Genomic DNA, 22,632 nt, shown 5'->3' on the forward strand with positions numbered 1-22,632 from the left:
AAGAGCACCAGAGCTGTGTGTGTGTGTCTGTGCTTCACAAAGGGCAGGTGCTGGCAGGAAGCACAAAGGAAAGAAGGTGAGGAGACATGGCTGTTAATGCTTCTTCAAGGCACTTGCCAAATAGGAATGCCTTTTTTTACTTTAAAATGGCACGATCACCCTTCCAGCATGTCTCTTGAAAATGATGGCACTCTCTAAGGGTTATTTGTACCCAGGAAGTGAGGCTAGATTTTAAAAAGTAATTTATAAGTCTTTAAGCCCCTTTGACTTAAATAACCTATGGTCATGGATTGGACCTAGCTAGAACCGTTGTGCTGTCTCTACCTTTAGGTATCAAGGCTAATGCACTTAAAAAAACAAATTAGGATGGAAGGTATTATTACCTATTTGCAGTAGCAGCGCAACTGTCGTGTGTAGGATTCTGTGATACCTCAGACACGTTCACCTCCTTTGCCTGTGCTTTTGAGCCAGGCAGCCTTCCTGTGAGGAAGATATGATTATGTCCATTTTGCAGAGAGAGAAAGTGAGGTTCAGCAATATCAAGTGGCTCTCTGAAGGGCACACAGCTATTCAACAGCAGAGCAAGGACTCAAACCCAGGTTGTAGGATTCCAAATCCATTCCTTTAGATGGTCTCCCTGACAAACACAGCCTTTCACTTCTAGCTGACTTGGCATGAAAACAATAACCTGGCTGAAATGTAGTTGGGCAGAGATTTGAATTTTTTTCCGTTATTTTTCTCTGTCCTGCAATTTTCTGACTATTATCTCCATTTCCGTCCCTGCACTACTCTCTTTTCCAAAGATGAATTCATATACAAGCCCTGCTGGGCACTGCCCCCAGCCCTAACTGCCGAGAATCACCTGGAGAGCTTTGTAAAGACACTGATGCCCTAGGACAAAAACTGTATCACTCCACTCATACGAGGTACCTTGAGGAGGCTGATTCACGAGACAGAAGGTAGCACAGTGGTTCCAGGGGCTGCGACAAGGGCGGAATGGGGAGCTGTTTAATGGATACGGAGTTTCAGTTTGGAAGGATGAAAAAGTTCTGATAGTGGCAGTTTCGCAATGTAAATGTACTCAATGCCACTGAAATATACACTAAAAAATGGTCGAAATAGTAAATTCTGTTATTTCTGTTTACCACAATAAAAAACACACAAAAATTTAAATAAAAAATATTTTAAAATACGGGGCTCAGGCCCCAAACTTGACCAATTAATTCAGAATCTCTAGGAGTAACACATGGGCATTGGAAATTTATTTTATTTATTTTTTTAAAGATTGGCACCTGAGCTAACATCTGTTGCCAATCTTTTTTCCTTCTTCTTCTTCTTCTCCCCAAAGCCCCCCAGTACATAACTATATATTCTAGTTGTGGGTCCTTCTGGTTGTGCTATGTGGGACGCCCGCTCAGCATGACCTGATGAGTGGTGCCATGTCAGCGTCCAGGATCCAAACCAGCAAAACCCTGGGCCCCTGAAGTGCAGCTCGTAAGCTTAACCACTCGGCCACCGGGTTGGCCCCTGGAAATTTTTTTGAAGCTCTCCAGGTTACTCATAACCTGCAGCCAAGACTGGGAAGCCCTGTTTTACAGTGCAGGCGCAAACCGGAAAGAGGAAAATGAGCCCCATCTCAGAGCCACCCCAGGCTTTCTTGGAGATGCACTGGATGGTTGATCTTGACCTTTCCAGATCCCAAATCAACTTAGAAAAGGAGGAGTAAGGCCTGTTGGTACTTTAAGGAAGATGTAGGTTGAGTGAAGGGACCACATGATCATGATTAGGTTTTTTTCATCCTTGTCATTGATGACGTTGTAATTATTAATGATTTTAACAACTTTACATCAGTATATCACTTCACATCTCAGAAACTCCTTTCTCATATGTGCTTATTATATGTATCGACAAGTAGATACGGTATTGGTAACTTGATTTATAGGGAGGACACTGGGCTTCTGGAAGTTAAGTGGCCTTTCCAAGCGCATACGAGCCCTGGAGCAGGACCGCTGACTCTCCAAACCCCGTTCTCTCTGCCCTCCATGCTGAGGTGCCAGGGCGTGTGCACCAGCGCAGGTCAGGGCTCCACCTTGTTTGGCGATAAACCCTGCCCTGGGGCCCTCCCAGTGTACTCAGCTGGAAGATCAGCATGCAAGAATCAGCAGATCTCTCTTCCAGAGCTGCTTTGCATGCCTAAACCCTCATTTCGTTAGCTCCTCATGTTGGGTCTGCTTAAATACCTCTGACTCTCCAAAGCCAGAGGACATTGAGCCTTGTTTATTAACTCCTGGATCTCATAAACCCACCGTGGCCGGTGGAGCACTGAGCTTCTAGCCCCAGCCTGGGAAGACTTTCAGGACCCGCTGCTGAATGCAAAACCGCTTCTCCACTGCCGGGAGATTGCTTGCCCACAGAATAGCCATCTCCAGCAGTTGCCTTGGCTGATGGATAAAACGTCTGTCTGCTTACACATTAAGTATGGCAAAAAGAGCAGGGGAAAGTCCCTTTCCACGTCCTTTTAGTGAAATGCCCAACTGGCGCAGAAGATCCTGCTAACGAGAGCCCTGCTTCTCTCAAGATTTCCAGATGGTGGGGGGCCTGTGCACAGGGCGACAACTCCTTTTCTGCAGCCCTTTATTGTTTGCCAAGCATTTGCACATCCATTATCTCATTTGCACCTCACCCCATCACCGTGAGAGGCAGGACTGGTATTGTTATTAACCCCATTCTGTATGTAATGAAAACAAGGCACAGAGAGAGTTCAGGGTTCATTGGAAGTCACCCAGGTTTGGGGGCAGAGGAAGACTCAAATCTAGGTCGCTGGTGTTCTTTCCTCCCTCCAGGCTGCTTCTCACATCCTTATCTCAACATATTTAAGCATCTGACATCCTAAACGTTCTTTAGTTAATACTCTCCATTTACCCGAGGTGGGTCTTGATGTCCTATTTCAGCAGTATAGCATAGAGATTGAAACTCAGGCTCTGGGCACAAACAGACTATCTGACCTTGGAAAAGTCACTTACTTTTTTCTGCCTCAGTCTCCCCATGTATAAAATGAGGATAATTTCAGTGCCCCTTCAGGGATGATATAGTATTCACAGGGTCTACACAGCAATAAGTGCTTGATACAAGATAGTTCCACGAATTATAGCAGTAATTACTATTATTATTGAAAAACAATGAGAATATTTTTGAAGGTCTGTTATATGCTAACACTATGCCAAGGGTTGTGAGGGAATCCGTACCATATCATATGGCATGATAATACCCTAGATGAGACCGCCAAGTTGCTTAAAACCTTAGTAGGGAAATACACATATGGAACTATTAAGGAATAATGTGAAACTGCACATAATCAAATAGAAAAATGCATGCTACATACAAGAAGTTCTCTGAAAGTAATGAAGAGATGAAAAATTATTAAAAGCTAAAGTTGAATATCCACTCCAAACCCTTCACGGGACAGAAGAGATGTGAAGCCAGAGAAGGTGTGGGTCCAGCCAAGATCACACAGGGAGTAAACAGCAAGGGACAGAACTTGAAGTCACTCAGTACCTTAGTCAAGACTGGATGTAAACTCTGTGATCCATGCCCTCCTCCACCCCATTCATTCATGTCTTCATTTATTAAGAACCTACTGTGTACAGGACACCAGGCTGAACCCTGGAAATAGGGTGCCCAACCAGCACCTACCCTCAAGGGGCCGACAGTCAAAGAGAGATACAGATGATGGGTCAGTAAAAAATTAAATGGGGAATCTATCACCAAATCTTGCCATTTCCCCCTGCATTTACATCCTCTGTGGGGTGTCCTTTATGATTTAATTTTAGAGGTCATAGTCAAAGATGGAAGGCCTCTAGAACATACAGCATGGTAGCACTAGAAGTAGATAGTGAAACAAAGGGAAGATGATAGACACCAATGACACCAATCACTGTGCCTAGGTCTGTCCTATATGTGTAGGGGCTGTGGTGAGGGGCCACACGTGTTCAGGCTGGGTTTTGGGGAAGGGGCGCAGGTGAGTTCCTGGGGTGTGTATGAGTGTGCCCTGTGTACGCACCAAGGCTTCAGTATGTGGCATGAGCCTGAGGAAGGGAGCCTTGGGTGGGACTCTCAGAGGCTTAGTCAAAACTGAAAGACTGAGTACAGTTGGACGTCTTACTGTGAGACAGAGGAGCCAAGAGCCGGGGATTTGCTTCAAATTAGTCGGGGCTGAGGAGGGGATGTGGGCAGGAGCAGAGCTGAAATAAGATTGGCCGTGTGTTCGTGCTTGTTAAAGCAGGATGAAGGGCCCTCTGGGGTTCAGTGGACTGTTCTCTCTGCTTTTCTGCGTCTTTGAAATTTTCCATAATTTAAAAGATGCCTCAAGAAGTTTTCTTTTGATGAGAGAAAACATAGATGAGGGCAGAATACTTATTGCTAAACCCTGTGCGCTGTGTGTATGGTGCAGTGACGGCGGCTGATGTGTTTTGGGGTCTGGCATGTGGGGGAGGGTGGGCTGTGGGCAGCCTCCTGAGTGTGGTGTGTGTGGGAGCGGAGGGTGAGCACAGTGTGCAGCGTGGGCACGGGCTGTGTGCATGTCGCCCTGGAGAGGGTAACATATGGGGGATTGGTCTGGAACATGTGTGCCTGTAGGAAAAGGCCTGTAATACTGTGAGGTAATCTCCTGTTATTTTTAGGGAGTAAATAACATCTCTTATGTAGCAGGTTATGTGGCTCCACAGGCTCTGTCTATGTTAACTAACGTGCACTTAAAATTTGAGGGTATTGAGGCCTCACAGGAGGGCCTGTTAAGAACTTTGTCATTATATGTTTTTCCTTTATGATGAAATACCCCTAATCCATTTTTAGCAAAAGCAGGATGATTGCTGAATGCGTGTGTGTGTGAGTGTGTGCTGTTTCTGTGGTCCAAAGGCAAGATTTATGATTATAGAATAGACAGTAGCTTTCTCTCTCCGTTTTATTTTTTTAAATTGTTTTCCTTTGAAATTCCAGAGTTAATGTTTTGTCTACTTTCGATCTGACCCTCTTTGGAGGGCTGCATGTCTTTTTGTGTATGTGTGTGTGTGTGTTTTTCACCAGAGAGAGATTGAGAGAGAGAGAGAAGAGAGAGAAAAAGAGAGAGGGAGCTGGAAACAAAGACTCGTTGTCTCTAAGCTGTAGCAGGCAGGAAACCCCAATCCCGAGGGAATTTCGCCAGCCAGCCCTGTCCCGGAGTCAGACTCCAGCTCTCTGAATTCAGTTTGACAGCTTGTCTGGGACACTTTCTAAGTAACCATTATCCTTCCTTCCTCTAAGTGAAAGAACTGTGACTTTTTCCCTGGGTGTGGGTGTGCGCTGTTATCGCACATATGTGGGTTGCACAGTGCCTAGGACCCGCTTTCTCTAAATCATTGGAAACACTTAGCCTGCTTCCTAAGACAAGTGTAAATTTGTTCCGGGGAAACAAGGCAAACGACTTTCCGTATCATACTATTGCCTTACTAGAGGCAGGTGTAGAGGAATTTTGGGGGTGCATTTCTTTTTTTCTTTAGTTCCAGTTAAGGCATGCATTCCCTTATTTCTAGAAGCTCATGTGTCTTGAGAATAATTGGAATTGTGTCTGTTTTTTTCCTTTGAGGATTTTGTGGGAAATATATACAAAGCTATCTTCCAATGATCGTTCTCCTCAGTTTCTGTGTTTGATAGATTAATTGATTACGGTAAAGAAATACACCACCGTGCATCTCACTGCAGGAGAGAACACAGGGGCACACGCCTGTGAGCCGCGAGCCCCTGGGGTTGTGCCAAGCAGACGGCACATCTGGGGTGAGCCCCTAGACTTCTCAGCGGGCACTTCTCTGTCCTGTCTCCTCTGGTCACTCAGACCAGTTGACTTTGCTACCACAGCATGAGGGCTTGTGAGGCAAAAACCAACCTTTCCAGCGTGTGCATATTTGAAGGCCGTCCAGGTTCAGCTCTGCGCGTCTCCAGAAGCACAAGTCCCAGAACAGTCTAGATCACTTCAGGGTTCAGAAGTGTGACAGCTTTGCCCAAGAAGACAGTTTTGCTGATTGAGTTTCTCCCCAAAAAATTTGTCCTTCAAATGTGAACCGATTCCTGTCTAGTCTATTTTCAGACAGAATTTTGAATGTTTCCCGTTCTCCCTTGACCTGGCATACCCTTCCTCTCATCTCACCACCACCACCCACCCAGTCTCACCCCCCGGCCCCAATTCATCTCCTAGGAGGTGCACTCGCCCTTTAAGGCCCAGGTCAGATGACACCTCCTCAGTCTGTCTTGCCCACCCGTTCCCCACAGCGCTTTGCCTGTACCCACTGTCTGTCTGTTGAACGCAACATTCAACAGAGGCTCTCCTAGCAGTCTTTTATCTTGCAAGACGTGAAGCTTCTTGGAGGTGGGCACTGTGTTTTAGTCAAGGCCATTGGATGGATGGATGAAAGTTATAGGCAAAATGCCTTAAACTACTCCCCAGGAGTTCACTGTAGAACTAACTCTTCGTGATGTTTCTAAATACAAGAGTGACATTTGGCTTCATCCCCAGCAGACATTGTGTGGCACTTGCCTCTCCTCTCTACCTTGTCTTCAGTGTCCCCTTCATTTGACCCCAAGGTGATTCCTCTGAAGCTGTCCCATCCTTGAATAGAGGGAAGAGCTTACAAAGAGCAGATTTCAATCACAAGATGATTCCAACTTCACCCTTTTGGCCCATTTTCTATCAGCTTAAACTCTCTTTGGAGGCTGTTCATGTCTGGGTGCCTTGCTGTGTGTGCCAATGCGAAAAGAGGCCGAGGACGGACCAAGCCAAGCAAAAGTAATATTGCAGGGGAGATTTTGTTTCTGCTCACTGAGACCTTCCTTTCCTTGGCTTGCTTATCGCCCTCCCCCAGAATGATAACAGCTGGCATTTACTGAGGGCTACCTGTGTGCCCAGAACTTCTCAGTTCACGTCACATTTACACTTCCTAATAACCATATTTAGTTGATACTGCTATTATTCCCATTTCACATATGAGAAAATGGGCTCAGAGAGGTTAAGCCCAAATCACAAAGCTAGTCCAAATCAGAGCAGAGTCTGTTACCGCAGCCCCCTGCCCACCCAGGCAGTGACAAGGCCCCACGATCACCTCTTCCTCTTCCATCCACCACCTCGTGGAAAGGCCCGTTTCTTCCAGGAAGCTGATGTCATCTAGTTGTGAAGATGATATGATTAGATTAATTGATTCCTCTGCTGCTCCAAAAAATCAGGAATCTGACTCTCAGTTCTTGCATTTCAAGAAGCCTGTTAGATGGTTTCACAGATGTTCTTTTCATTGTTGTGCTTTATAATTTGCATAACATTGCATCTCCTTTTGTATTTAATATTATACTTAAAAGAATAAAGGAAAAAAAGAAGAGATTTAGAAAAGGAAATGAGATCGAGAACACTCTTTCTATCAATAAGGAATGCAATAAGCTTAAGTCAAAAAACAAGGGCGGGTGGGTATTAGTCCAATAAATCTAGTTGTGAAATCTCTCTCAAATTACAACAGGTAAGCAGTCCCTCGCCTCGATAAAATTTCTTCATTGATCCATAGTTCATAGGAGGAGAAACAAAGATATCAGAATCGCCTGGGACCGTTTTAAAGACACAGGCCAGGATGCTCCAGCCACCCCACCCCACACACCCTTGTCAATTCCTATGTGCCCTTGGTAGGCAAAGTAGCCAGGGAGGAAGCTGGAACTGAGCATCTGTGTTCTTAGAATAAGTGCCTTCCATAGCTTCTGAAATCTTCTCCCCCACACCACCCCACCATTGAGAGCCAGGGTTTTATTTGAATACCTAACAGGAGAAATATGCCTTCAGTGCCCTGCATCAGCATCCTTTCTGCTACCACAGTATTGGCCTTTTTTTATCCCTGTGCCAGAAGACACCCCAACCCCTGGTCCTGTTCCTGGATGCTTAAAAGTCCCCACGTTGGCCTTTCTGCCCTCCTAGGGCATGTCTTTTGTCTTTATTTTTATCAAAGCTGCTCTTTGCTGCTCCCTGGAGAACTCAAGAACCTGATAGGCACCAACTTGCTCTGCGGTATTAATGATGGTGACAATGAATGCATGAACCCTGCTGCATTTTAATAAGGGAAAATGGCTTTAAGTAAACCTCAGAGGTGGAAGGGGAAGCGGCGCAAGGCTGTGGGAAAGGTAGTTGGGGCCAACTTGACCCCTGGAGCACCCTTCCAGACTCAGCCAGACAACTACTCCTCCCACCACTGCCAGGGAGGGGCCTCCCATGACCAAGCATGCTCAGTGGGATGGAGCTCCAACACAGTTACACCAATTTCTCAGTGGAATTTCATATTTACTAAGCAGGCCATGCAGGTTTCAAATTTCCAATTCATCTCCAGACTCTTGACTATTACTATTTTAGGCCTCCCATCTCTACTAAGTTTCACTTTGACTTAGACGTTTCATCCCATTTCAGATAGCAAAGTGAAGACTCAAAGTGAAATTGGCCTCGGTTGATGTAACTCCATTGCCATTACCATGTGGTCTTGGTTTGTAATAGAAACTAGAAGTGACCCCTATTGGCTGTTTTGAGGAGTGTGGTCCCAATGTACTTTGGAAAGAAAAAGCCAGCTCCACAAGAGATCCAGATGGCCCACTGGTAGACATCTCCATGCAGAATATTCCAAATGTGTTTGTTTTGCCAAACAAACTGATTTAGAAATTCTACAAGGAGGTTGTTTGGGGGGCAGCAGTTGCTGGAAAATATTTAAAAGAAGCTTGTTCAGTCTCATGTTCATAAGCCAAATTTTTTCTATGTATCTATCTATCGGTCTATCTCTCTATCTGGAGAAAGAGAGAGAAACTTCTCTCCTGCCAGACAGAAGTGTAGGGTTAGGGGCATTTCCAGAGAAAAGTTAAGGCATAGATAGCAGATAGCACTGTTGGTTATTTTAATATAAAAACCTTTCCCAAGTTCTTTTTGTGGATGTAACAATTTACTCTCTTCAGAGAAGTCCCTATCTAAGATAATAAAGAACATATTTCTCATGAAACATCCTTTTCAGAGAAGATAAAGTCTTTGAGGAAGAAGTCCTATGGCTAGAAACACTAACCAGGACCTGGGTGGGGTTTTCCTCTCTAGTCTCAGGGATAAGTAAGCTCCCACATGTGAGGATCAATAAAAAGTTTACCATGCCTCCCTCTCTGCGGAAGTTCAAATTCTTGTGTGAGGCATATTCTAAAGAGAAAGTGGTAAATTAAGTAGGGTTGTTACTTTATCAAAATCCAACACACCCTTCAAAGCCCAATTCAAGTCTAGCCTCTTTAAGATATTTTTTCCTTACTCCCAAAGACTGCGATCTCTTCTCAGAGCCCTACCACACTCACAAACTATCTGTGGACCTAATTACAGATTACCTTGTCTTCTCGAATTGTGAGTTTTGTCCCGTATCCTTTTTTCCAGCCCTGTAGATGTTCAGTAAATACCATTGACAGTTGATGGATTCACTGGGGAAGGAAAATCTAGTGTTTGTCGATTTAATTAAATATTTACTCAATCCTTCTGCTCCACTAAAGAAAGAACCAGAAGAAATTAGCTTTGGTTGACACAAGAAAGATTAACTTCTTATCGCTAATGAATTAACCTCTGGAAAAGAATAGCAGCTGTAATTCTATAGGACACTTTGGAATATATAAAGCATTTTCACCTGTGAGATCTCATTTATTCTCAACAAAACCCTGCGAGAATTAAATCGGCCATTTGCTTTTCCATACTCTTAAATTTTAAAATAATCATTTTTTCCCCAAATATCTACCTTTTACAGATAGGTTAACTGGGATTCAGAGAGATTAAATCACTTGGCTGAGTTTGCGCTGCTCATAACTGGCAGAGGTGGGAGGCAAACTAAGGAGTTCTGAGACCCCAACCCGGAGTTCTTCCATTGCAATGAGCTATTTCCCTGTTTGGAATGGATTAAAGAGAAATTATGGAATTCCTGCCCATGAAAATCTTTAAGAGCCCTTACCAACACCACAAACAACCTTATGCTTGATAAGATTTAGGTACCACTCTTCCAAAGAGAGGAAAATCGTTCTTGGTATAATTTTGAAAAATCTTTGAGCTTAAAATGTCTTTGGACTGCCTGTAAAATAATTATCAGTCCTGCCCAATATCCTAGAGGAGTTTAGAGAAAGGCAGTTTTTGTGCTGTGAGTCATACTTTCAATTTCTATTAAAATTCTCATATGGCCACATATGCTTTCTCTCAGGCTTTGGGCCTCCAGGCCTGTGCTAATTTGCATGTCTGGTTTAGATAATGTCTGAGGTCCCTTCCAGTCTGAAAAGAAGCCTCTGATTCTGTTATATAAGTGAGACCACATTCCATCTACCGAGAATTGATGGTTCTTTTCCTTTAACTACTGTGCTTTTGATGTGTGGATACAGGACTCAGGGGTGGAAGCATTTCATGCTCGCCTACCTGTCCACAAAGATGGAGTGTTGCTTCAGGAGGAACTCACCTGTCCACTTCTCCCACATGGACCCTAGAGAATTGCCCTTTCCTGCAAACCACTTCAGCTGCAGGTCAAAAGGCAAATCACAGAAGTGTTGGGATTTTACGTTTCTTGATTTGAATGACAATCCTAAATCAGTGTGAGTCTAAGACCACAGATTTGGCAATTACCCTGATTATAAATATGCAAAAATTGGTGAGCTCTTTAATAGACTAGACTGTTTTACTATCCCTGACCCAAACATCAAAAAGATCCTGACAAATTTTTTAGCTACAAAACTAAAAGCTATGTTGTTGTCTCCCAGCATAATGTAATTCTTACTGGATAAAGGACTAATAACAGGGAACTGACTTTCTAGAAGGTCTTTGAGAGCAACGCAGGGCAATCCAGTCACTTTCCATGAGCAAACCGTGGAGCTATGGAGAGCTCTCTGTGCATATCATTAGACGGTCGAGTCTTTGCTCAAATTGGACAGTATCGGTGAGGCTCTCTCCAGCCCGGTACTGCCTGCTCCCCTTCCCCTGTTCTCTTTTTTCCCTCAGCACTAACACCTTCTAATATACAAGGTCGTTTACTATTTGCTTTGAGTGTAAGCTCCACAGAGCAGAGATGTTTGTCTTGCCATCCTTGTATTCTCAGCACATAGTGCAGTCTCTGGCACAATAGTAGACATTCAATAAAATTTTGTTGAATGAATTAATGTGTGGTAGGACACGAAATATCAATTAAGTCCAATAAGCTAGCGCTGGGCGAGCAGAAGAGCCTTGGGGCGTGAGAAGGAAACAAAGGTGATTAAGACATAGTCCCTTTCTTTCAAAAAGTTATCACCAAGCAAGAAAGGTAAGTTCACAAGGAGTTACACTAGAAAGCTGAATATGCGACCCGCACCGGTGAGCCTTGACCTGCAGAACTCTGGGGAAAGAAATGCAAAAGTGGACTTGTCGGGCAGACGCGGATTGTATTTAGCTATTGCCAAACAGCCAGAGCAGCGTCACTGTGAAAACGCGGTGAAGAGGTCATGTCCCCGCGCTCGGCAGAGCCAGAGCAGGGGGCTAAACGCAGACCACCTCTCCTTGCTCCTCAAGCCTGGTTACCTAAGTGAACTGCTATGTTTCCTTTTTCCTACCTGGAATCCTCTTAAACCTGAGGCAGATTTGACCAGAGAAGTATGCAATTTACTTGCATCCACACGGCCCGATGTGGAGGGGGGGTTTTGGCAAACACCCAACTAATCTAGTCAGTATGAATTGCTTTTCCACATAAGACTGGCCCAAAAATCCCACTTTGAGGCTTTATCAAAATAAAGAGGTCATTTAGACTTCTGTGTCATTTAAACACAGAGCCCGTGGGAGAAAGAGACTGAAGGCAGGGTCCGGGGCCAGCGGGGAGCCTCGCGTGACTGGCGGGGCTGTGCCTGGCGAATGTGCCGTTTGCCTCTCCAAACTTTTCGTATTTAAAAACCATCCATTTCTTCAAGCATTTTGCTCGCGTGTCTTTTTTCCTTTTGCGCATATAATATCTTAAACAGTGCCTCCATTATACTCCACACAGCGGGGCCAGTTCTGACGCTGAGGGGCTGTTTGGATTCCAGGACCAGATCCTTCAGCAGAGGAAATCTGATCCAGGATGTTTTTTTTTCTGTGCGTTCCAAGTTTGAGGAAAGCCTTCCCTGGATGTTTCCCTCCTCCTGAGGTCTCGATGGAAGCCAAGATCTTCTGTTGCTCTTTGGAACTTAAGATGCCACTGAGGCGAAGGCTGGGCTGCCCCTATAGAACGGGTTGAAATGAGGTGAGGACCCAGCTCTCAGCTTCACGGCCAGCTGGGCAGGGAATCAGGGGAGCAGACAGTCGAGGGAGCAAGAAGGATGCTGGGTAAAACCTAAGCCTAATCTACCAGCAGGCAGCCCAGAGCCAACACTCCTCACTGTCTTCTAAGCCAGTGTTTCTCAAAGGGGTCCAGTGTAACTCTTTTCTTCTTTTAAAAGAGAGTCACACTTTATTCCCATTTAGGAATCACTGACCTGGGAGCACAGGAATGGAACTGTCCTTCCTCCTTTGTGGCTTCTCTTCCTTGACGAGATTTTTAACTTCGATTCACAAAGATAAACATTTTAGAGGTATAAGCAAGATTGTATAGACTACCTGCATATTGTGTATATTTTTCAACTGCCCCTTATCGAATGCTTATCTAATCCTCAGAGCAACCCTATAAAGCATTTATTAATCCTTTTTAGAGAAGCAGAACCTGAGGTTCAGAAAGGTAGACCAAGATCTCTCAGCAGGGTAAATGGCAGAGCTGGGATCTGAACCCAGGGCTCACTGATCCTAAATGCTGTGTCGTGACCACTGCTGTGAGCCCAGGCCTCCCAGAGGGAAAGGACCCCTCCACAAGGGCATCCTGCACCCTGCGTTAACTCTCACAGCTTAGGCGCTCATTGCCTTTGTGCTGTCTGTGAAGTGGGAGGCCAGGCCAGTAGGTCAGACATCTAGTGTGGTCGCCAATAGGAGTTATAGTGGAGACAGCAGCAGGCAGGAAGTTGGTCCTGAGTTGTGGTTTGGGAAGGTTCAGGAAGCAGAGCAGGCTTTTATGGGTAGGGTGCGGCATCAGAGGCAGCATGAAGGAGAGCCCAGAGGAAAGCAGCCTGAGCTGGGTTGGTGGCCAGTAGGACCTGCTCATCCTCAAAGACTGAGGCTGTAGAACCCAGGATCTCAGAGGGAGAAGGGGCTTTAGAGGATCATTTAGCCCAATCCTCCACCAACAAAAAGGATGTTGCTCCCGTATGCAGTTCTTCTCTGTGAGCGTCTGGGGGAGGGACTTCCTCCGGGTGGACTTGGTTCTTTCTTGGGAAGTTCAGGGTTTGTGTCTCAGGGTGCCCCCTTTCTTAGAGCGTTCCTCCTTTGGCATCCTCCCTTTTCCAAGAAAGGACATCTGGATCTGACTGAGCGAGGCCTTGCTCTGAGCACGATCTGCCTTTTCCATTCTCCAGTAGAAAGGTCTGCCTTCAGAAGCCGGCTTTCCGAGGATAAACAGGGTGAGGCACTGCCAACCTTTTCAGCAGCAACCAGAAATTCGACGAGAAGTTTCAGGGAAAATTTATCTTTTTCCATCAAGTAATTGAGAGCATGGCTTTATGTTGTAAGGGATGAAGAGAGAGGCTCTTGTGTGCTGGTGTCACGGCATCTTGGGCCTCTGGGTGAGGTCATGACAAAGTGGAGAGCTGCCTGCTGCCTGGGACATTAGGCCTTCAGACAGCAAGCTGTAGGCATCAGAGCAGAAAGAAATGTCTTTCCTGAGACATTTGGCCAGATTTCTAGGACCCGTTTAAAAGCTTCACACAGAAACTGAGCTAACACTGCGATGTCTATGAGAAGGTCATGTCCAGAAAAAGCTTTCCCCTTCCAACAGGCACTTTTCAGAAAAAAATCTCCACGCTCATATTTCTCTACCCCAGGAGGTTCTCCTGGAATCTAAGAGGCCATTTAGTGTCAAATTCAGCCACACTGAGCATCATATAATGGAGATACTGTTCAGGCCATTATATACATGAGGCTGAGTTATCCACAATGCTGGGCAGTGCCCAGATTCTCTAGAACAAGGCCCTGGTCTCTCTTCGCTTTGGCAAAAGTTGATCTCAGGACTGCCTGAAACTGTAAATTCTAGGCAAAGCCCTTTCATTGACTCCGGTGAAGAGGGATCACCCTTTGATTGGTCATCCTGGTACTTTATAAAGCCAGGAGGTGTTAGCCTTCACTGAAGTAAAAAGTGTGTTTGGCAGAACTGGGGTGTGATTTTCTGCTGATAAAGCCATCTGCCACCACACAGAGCTCACCACACAGATCAGATGCTCAGCTGGTCTGCTGGTCCCTAACTGTCACATCTGCAAACACTATATCCTGGCTGCTTCCTTAAGCTTGTCTTTTCAGAAGTCAGTTCTCAGAGGGCAGACAGCAGGCACCACATTCGGGGTGGGGGGCACTCAGTGCACGCTCAGGCTGCTTTGTGGACCAGGCACACCCCACCGGAGAACTCTGCAAGCTGACTGACAGCAGGGGTCAGGAGCCCTGACACGGCCAGGCGTCAGGCCCAGAGAGGGATGGTGTTTGTGCAGAAATGTGAGTCGCTGGGTTAACTCCCCAGTCCAGGCTTTTCCATTTTGGTTATAGACATATTTCTGTTTGTGTGTCTGGAGCTAGAGCTGACCACACTGCTAAGTTTTTACTTGCATGACTTTTAGTAGGAAAAAAACAAACCCTCATTTCAACAATGACTTTGTTAAAAATCTATAAAATAAAATGCAGGCCACTTAAATGAGTGGCATCCCACCCTTGACTTCCCTGTGGCGACAAGCTTTTAGCCTCTGCCTTGTAAGAGGGGGACTGTTGTCCGTTAGGCTCAGAGGGCACACAGGGCTAGCACAGTCTTTACTCCTCATCGCTCAGACTGGAATTGTCCAGAGACTTTATTTAGTGGAGAGACTTAATTTAGGGGCCTTGAATTCTCTTCAGCTAGTGAAATAGTAAACAATAAGAGGAAGTGTGTATATTTAGCAAGAAGGAGAAAATATTGGCCCAGTTTATTTATTCATTCAACAAATGTTTCTTGTGTGCTTGCTCTGTGCTGGGCCCTGTTCTAGATGCTTGGTTACACCAGAGAACAGAAGAAAGATCCCTACTCTTATGTACCCGACATTCACGTGGGAGATGCGGGCAGTCAACAGCAAACATGAATTAATTATTGATTAAATTAGGTGATAAGAGGGAAAACAAGAAGCAGAGCTGAGTAAGGGGGATGGAGGGGAGGGGAAAGCTAACCTGTGTTTAACTGGCGAACATGTTTCTGGGTCTGACATTTTTTAGACATATAGTAATGATGGAAATAATAATATTAATTGCTCACTTCTACCAAGGCTGACTCTGTGCTAGGCCCCAGGCCAAGTGTTCACTTGGATATCTCGTTTAATCTGCAAGGCTGCCCTGGTTCTTCAAACCTCTAAGGCAGGACGCCGGGCCTTAGTTCTTGGCCTTGGCTTTCTCCATTTTTATGCTTTATCTTTGCAGTAGAACTTACTCCAGAAACACTAGTTTTCATTTAAAGCTTACTTTCAGTAGATGTCCCCACAAACCCCAGTGCCCACGGAGTACGTTTGTTAAAATCCTCAGTAAATGGACCCGGGATGTCTTTTGTGGGATCAGGTGCCAGTGGCAGGATTTTTCATGCAAATATATGGGAATGAAAAAGCAAATGGGAGGGAGACTCGTGGTCTTTGTTTCTCTGACCCCACATGCTGCTCTGGGAGTCTTGGCTAAGGATGCCAGCCTACAACGTGACCCATTGCTGTTTGTTGCTCTGTTAACGTCACAGTGAGGACACAGTTCAGGCTGATTGCTGGTGGCCTCTCTATTTCTGTCACTTCCTTTTTTACCTACTAGAGGACTTTAGGGTTGGTTGGGACCTCGAAAGTCCTCTCAGCCTGACTTTCTCCCTGAGGCAAGCCTGCGGGAGGATTGGGTCCCTCCTCAGGCCTTGAGGCAGCACAGGAAAGAAGGGGGCTGCCGAGCACCCCTCTAATTAGGCATCGACTGCGTGCCTCAACTGGGCACTCAGAGTTACAGAAAAGCCCCGTCATCACTTGCCCTCTGTTGGTCAGAGGGAATTCAGCCGTGCGCTCTGGAACTTTTGCATGCCTGCTCTGTGCCGGAGCTGGAAAAATAGGAGGAAAAGTTGATAAGAAGCCTCTGGTAACTCTAGCCATGGCCATAAGTTGGGCTACAAAAGAAAATGGTTCTTCTGAATGGATGTGCCATAGCTTTCAGATAAGATAGAAGCCTTCAGTAGACTAATGACTGAGTAGAAACGTTGACTAGCAAACTTTGAGGCAGAGATTTTATCAGTGCAGTAAGTCAGAAGTCCAGTCAGAGCTTCGGATGACACACGCCAATTCCTGGAACTTAGTGATTTGGTTTTTCTTTTTGCATGAATTTGTCACTTTCTATTCCACTTTCTGTTCTCCTCCTGCTAGATTCACCTCCCTCCCCAGGCTCTCTGATCCATCCTACGCGTCAGCACAAGCTTCGTTCTCCACCACACCCTGTTTTCATGGTATTACTGCGTGCCCGAAACCTCTCTTGGTTTCCGCTGCCTGTAACCCAAGGTCATTAAGCTTGCTTAGCTGGCATCGACATGGCCTCGAACGTGGCCTCGGCCCTCTCTTCTAACCCTCTCTCCTTGCCCATGTCTCTATTCAGTCATGTAATTCCATTCATGAATGTCCCCTAGACATCACTTTCAAATCTCACCACCCACCTCTGCCTTGTGCCTGCCTGCATTGCTCACTCGCTGCTTCAAAAGAGGTCTCACTCAAATCACATGGCCCCAGTGATACTTTCCTCTCCCTCCATAACCTCCAGTAGCCTTAATATCACCATCACTCCTTTAACACATGACCCATATTTCCTCACAATCTTAGTTATCTTCTCATATTTAAATGCAAGGATGAAGAACTTGTTTCATATTACTTCACTTCTACCCTATGGCCAAGCACGCAGTACATTGCAGAAGTCACTTCCAAATAAATTATTGGAGGCCTCACCAGCATCTCCCCCCACCCCCAAGAAACATCTTTGAAGACTCTCTCTTTTCCTTTTGCTCATACCAGCATGGCACACACCCTGCAGACCCCTGCAAGACAGCCCAGAAAATGCCCACAAGAACCTTCAACCTCATTGCAAGCTTAGAAACAAGTCGGTTTTCTTGTTGGTTTGTTTTGGTTTTATTTTGTTTTTAAGCAAGCAGAAGAATTTGCAGGAGGAATTGTGGGGGAAAAAAAGTCAAATAAAAATTAAAAAACAGCCAACTTAAGAGTCAAGCTTCGTCTCTCTTTTATCCCCTTCCTTGCCCTGCCGCCCCATCCCCACCCCCTCACTTTCTGTTTTGCTTTTCATGCAAATTGCTAAAGAGTGTAATTTAAAAAGTACACTGGCTTTTCCAGGGCCGGGAGGAATGTGCATCCGCACGTGGATTTTTCCACAAGAAAATTGTCCCTGTCTTTTGGTTCTTCTTAGCCAGAAACAACGAGAACAGGCAATCGGATGAGCCCATCCATCTTTGCACTTCTTATTCTAATTTCTTTGAGAGGCTCCAAAGGGGCAAAAGGGATGGTTTGTGTTTCCCCGGTCAGGCTGTTGTTTGATGAGGTTTGTGCTCCATTTGTTCGGATGGTTTTTATGGTTTCTTTGTTGTTCATGGAAAGACTTTGAAAGTCATAATTTTGTATCCTTAAGCTTTTCTGCTATTCCTTCAAAATGCCTCAATGGGACTCACACCGTAAGAAGGAAAAGAGGGAGTTTTCAGGCAGTTAGTTAAGCAGCTTCTGAACACAGTCATGGAGGCGTGTGGACTCTTTCAAGAAAGAGATTGGGAGTGCAAATGTTCGCGCTCAATGCAGTGTTCTGCAGGGCAACCTGGAAGCAGGCCTCTCATCATTTCCAGGCTGGAAGCATCTCTCCATCCCCTCATTTCTTGTTCCAGGCCCTTTTCCAGCCCCGCCTCTGGCCTTTGTCCTTTCTCTGTGGTCATCAGGCCCAGCCCTCTCCACTCTCAAGAGAAAAGCCTGAGAGGCCGAGGAGAGCCTGGAATGTGCTCACACCCATGAGCTGTCCGCACATCATCAGCGCACTGCAGCGAGGGCTGGAGGTGGCCTCCGTGACCGTCATGGGCCTGGGCTTTGGGAGAGTTTTCCCATGGAGTCTTTAATCTGGACACTGCCCACTCTTCAGAAATGCTTAAAGGACTTCACTACACAGCCATAGACACTTTTTCTTTCTAAACTTGTATTAGTTTATATTTGTAGAAAGCTTTCTAAGATGCCTCACATACGTTATCTCCTTTGATCATTCCCTGCCTTAGTCCATTCAGGCTGCTATGACAAAGTGCCATCGACTGGAAGGCTTAGAAACAACAGAAACTTCTTTCTCACAGTTCTGGAGGCTGGAAGTCTGACCTCAGGGTGCCAGCACGGTTGGTCCTGGTGAGGGCTCTCTTCTGGATTGCAGACAGCTGACTTCTTGTACCTTCACAGGGCAAGAAGAGGGCAGTTTAGCTCTGTGGCCTCTTCTTATAAGGGCGCTAATCCCATTCGTGAGGGCTCCACCCTCACAACTCAATTACCCCCAAAGACTCCAGCTCCTAATGCCATCACATTGGGGATGAGATACCGACATATGAATTTAGGGGGACACAAACATTTCAGTTCATAACATTAGCACAACCCCATAACCCATAAGGTAGATAAATCACATAAATTTTTATTTCCATAGTAAGAAAATTGAGGCTCAGGGATGTCGTATGATTCACCCACATGGTGACAACAAATAGTGGGAGGGGTAGAACCTTCGCCTTGAAATTCAGGGTTCTTCCCGTTGCTTTGGCTCCCAATCAGAGTGTCAGTGTTCCTTCCACTCACCCCAGCCTTACCCCTGGGGAAGAGGGCACTTCTGGAATTTAGTGATGCTTACAAAGTTACTGCTGAATTAAATTTCATTTTCCCTGGTCACTGAAAGATAATTGTCATGCAACCTTTCTGAAAAGCAGGAGATGCTGATTGACCTGTTTGTTGTTTCTCATTAGACCCTTCTTATGACTCAGTCAGGAGAGGAGGATGGGGCAATAACATGAATTCTGGCCTCAACAAAAGTAAGTAAATGTCACTCTTTTCTTTGGGAGGAAAACATGCTTCTGAGGATGGGGTGAACAGGGTCCTGCAATAAAGGGGGATTGGAGCCAACATTTGTTTGCTGCTTTTTGAGTGGGCATCAAAATGAATTGCCCATTTAGGGCCCGTCAGTGATACCCACTCCTTGAAACGTGGTATGGGATTTTCATTCAGATTTTTGAATTTGGTTTCCTTGCGTGTAGTTTTAGAACTTTTGAAGTTAGAAAGTTTCTCAGAATTAGGTTGTGTATGAATGAAAGGCCTCTGATTTGGATTCTGTCATTTACGTCATGTTGATGACCCTCTATGACTCTGTTCCCCTAGTTGTTGAGGCTCAGTCACACCAGTGTCCCTATGCCTGTTTCATGACAGGCTGAGGTGGAGGATAACCTGATGAAGACCTGGTAGGAGTCTGAGACATCAATTTGTATTGAAGTCTGACCCAAAATCTCCCATTGAGGGAGCATGGAAGGAGAACGACTCATAAACTCCTGAACCAGAATGTGTCAATCTTGCTATCTCTAGGAAGTAAAATATCAAGCACATGAATGGATGGTGAAGGAAATTCTTTCAAGAAAGTGGTTGGGATTACAAATTAATGCCCAAGCAATAACCAGGATGCCTTTCAATAATATGTGTTGTCTACTCTGCGCCCAGCACTTGGCACTATGGGGTTCACAAAGATGAGGCAGACACGGACCAGTCTCTCAAGCAGGGGAGAGGAGTCATGCACACACATGGCGCCTTCCATCGGGATGGGCTCCGTGAAGGCCTGTGAACCTGGGGTCATGTGAGGGGGCTCTAGAAGGAGAGGCAGGATTTGGACTTGTGGAGATAGGGAGGACAGCCCCTCCCAGGAGAGATGGGGCCAGGGAAAGACATCAAGGTTGACATGTCTGATAGTCAGTGAGCGCTCTGGATTCCTGGAGTTTAGGATGCATGAAGGGAAAGAAGTCTGGAAAGATAAGGAAGGGGGCGTGAAGGACACTGTGAAGATAGACCTTAAGTCTTTAAGCAACGAGTCGCTAAGGTTTTTGCATGGTGGAGTGAAATGGTTTCGGCAGATTAAACTGACTAAATAGCATATGATGGGTCAGTGGGGAGAGGGAGGAGTGGTGAGGATTCCAGTCAGACTAAGCTATAGACCGTGCACGAAGCAACACAGATCTACAATGTAGAAGCCCGGAAGGAGTGGAAAGGATGTATGCGAGAGACGCCGTGGAGGGGAGCTCGCAAAACATGGAAATACAGGAAGCAAGTGATCTTTGCTCAAATGTCACCTTCTCATTAAGGACCTTTCTAAATGTTCTATTTAAAAATGAAGCCACAGCCCCAATACCATTAGACGTGCTCGACTATGTATTTATTGCTCTTCCTCATTGTCCCCCATTAAAATGAAAGTCCTACCAGGAGCTGCTGGTTCACTGCTGAACCTCTAGCATCAAGATCAGTGCCAGCACAGGGTAGACTCTAGAGAACTAGTTATAAAATGAAAGGAATACATGAGTGAGTAGAGCGAGTGGATGCATGAATGAGAACACACATCTGTCCTTCTGGAGAATGTTCAACAAAACGTTTCTCCTCCTTTGTGGAGAGCGGCCTGCTTACCATCTGTCTTTTCCTCTTGCTGCAGGTCCCCCCCTTGCAGGAGCACAGACAATGAGTAAGAATACTGAGCAACGGCCCCAGCCAGGTACCTGTCCATCACGTGTGACCCCTCCTTTGCTTCTTATGCAGCTGTTGATTGCACATGGTCAGCTGAGGAGGACTGAAAGCCTATAGTGCATTTGTCATCACTGCTGTCTTTCATAGAGGGTCTATATTAGACTCTCTGTAATAGATCTGTGAATTAAGTAACAGGCACTGGAATCAGGTAGAGACTTGTTCAGATCAGAGGTGAAAGGAACATAAAGATTAAATGTTCCAGGGGCCGGCCCTGTTGCCGAGTGGTTAAGTTCACCCGCTCCGCTTCGGCGGCCCAGGGTGTCGCTGGTTCAGATCCTGGGCGTGGACATGGCACCGCTCATCAAGCCATTCTGAGGCGGCGTCCCACATGCCACAACTAGAAGGACCCACAACTAAAAGTATACAACTATGTACCGGGGGGCTTTGGGGAGAAAAAGGAAAAATAAAATCTTTAAAAAAAAAAAAAAGATTAAATGTTCCAATGCCTCATTTTGTAAAATAAAGAAACTGAGGCCCAGAGAGGTAAAGTGATTTGCTAAAAGCTGCACAGCTGGTTTATGAGAGAACTAGAGCTATTATTCCAGACTTCCAAGTTGCTGTCCAAGCCTTTTACGCTTCACCAAACCTTACTTTCAAAAATGCCCTCATCCAATGATGGATCGCTTAACAATAGGCAGGGGAACTTTTCAAATCACGGAACTGGAGACTCTTAGTATTGGAATGGAACTTAGAAACATCCAGGTCTATAACCTCCTTCTGTAACATCTCAGGCTTATAATTACCTCACCTCTACTTGAATACTTCTAGCAAAAGGGAGTTCACTACCTAGGTAGGCTCAATTCCAGTGTTTAAGCCAAAGTCCGCCTCCCTATAACTTCCACTCAAGTTTCCTGGTTTGCCCCCTTGAGAAGTCTTCCTCGCATTTCATGTGAAGATGCTTCATAGATCTGAAAATAGCTGTGTGCCCACTCCCAAGTGCAGCTGCCTTCTTTATGTGACACAGCTGAGATTCAGTTCTGAAGAAGCCATGTGCTCTGAGATGGATAGACGCTGTTTTCCATCTCCACTGAAGACAGAGCGATAGAAAATTGAGCTACATTTCATCAGCAAGGTTAAGAAAGAACTTACTTTAGACAGAGAGAGGATTTGGCATAGAGGATTTAAAGAATCCCCAACAATAACAAAATTAGACCTCACCTGCCAAAATATTTTAGTTGTCATACTGTGTGGATGAAAAGCATAGATTAAGTAGCCTTAAGGACTCTTCAAGTTAATTCACGATTGTAAGCAGAAATCCAAAAACCACATTGATTTTTAAGAATTGCAATTAAAATTGTAAAAAGAGTTTGGTATATGTTTGTAGCAAACATTTGACAACACAGCCAAATGGTGTTCCAGCTCTCTGCCATGATTTCCTCACCTGAAAAAAGAAAGACAAACCTCACGTAAACCAATGTTGCAAAGATTTTTTTATAGCTAAATAATCACATAAGTTTTAAGTAAACTGAGACATTAAGAATTGTGACTTTATAGCAAAAATACAAATTCTGGTTAGTGTTGACGTTTGCAAGCTTAAGATCACAGAATGTTGTGCTAGGAGGGAGCTGAGGAGCCCAGCAGCTCAGCCCACTTCTTTTGCAGGTGGGAAAGCTAGCACCCAGAGTTTGCGCAGGGCCTTATTTAGTTTACTGTGCAGCTGGGGCCAGAACCAGGCTGCCTGGCTTCCAGGCGTGTGTTTTA

General features: G+C 45.4%; 1 protein-coding gene across 6 annotated transcripts in view; it reads left to right on the forward strand.

The window, feature by feature from the left end:
• The window catches only part of FLI1 (Fli-1 proto-oncogene, ETS transcription factor), a 120,608-nt gene that overhangs the window by 94,232 nt on the left and 3,744 nt on the right, over positions 1–22,632 (forward strand). For all 6 annotated transcript variants that reach the window (XM_070272944.1, XM_070272946.1, XM_070272945.1 and 3 more), the window contains 2 exons: positions 19,122–19,187; positions 20,840–20,899. In XM_070272944.1, coding sequence (XP_070129045.1) covers positions 19,122–19,187; positions 20,840–20,899 — 126 coding nt within the window. The remainder of the gene's footprint in view (positions 1–19,121; positions 19,188–20,839; positions 20,900–22,632) is intronic.

The sequence above is a fragment of the Equus caballus genome, chromosome 7 (assembly GCF_041296265.1).
Source record: "Equus caballus isolate H_3958 breed thoroughbred chromosome 7, TB-T2T, whole genome shotgun sequence".
Taxonomy (NCBI): Eukaryota; Metazoa; Chordata; class Mammalia; order Perissodactyla; family Equidae; genus Equus; species Equus caballus.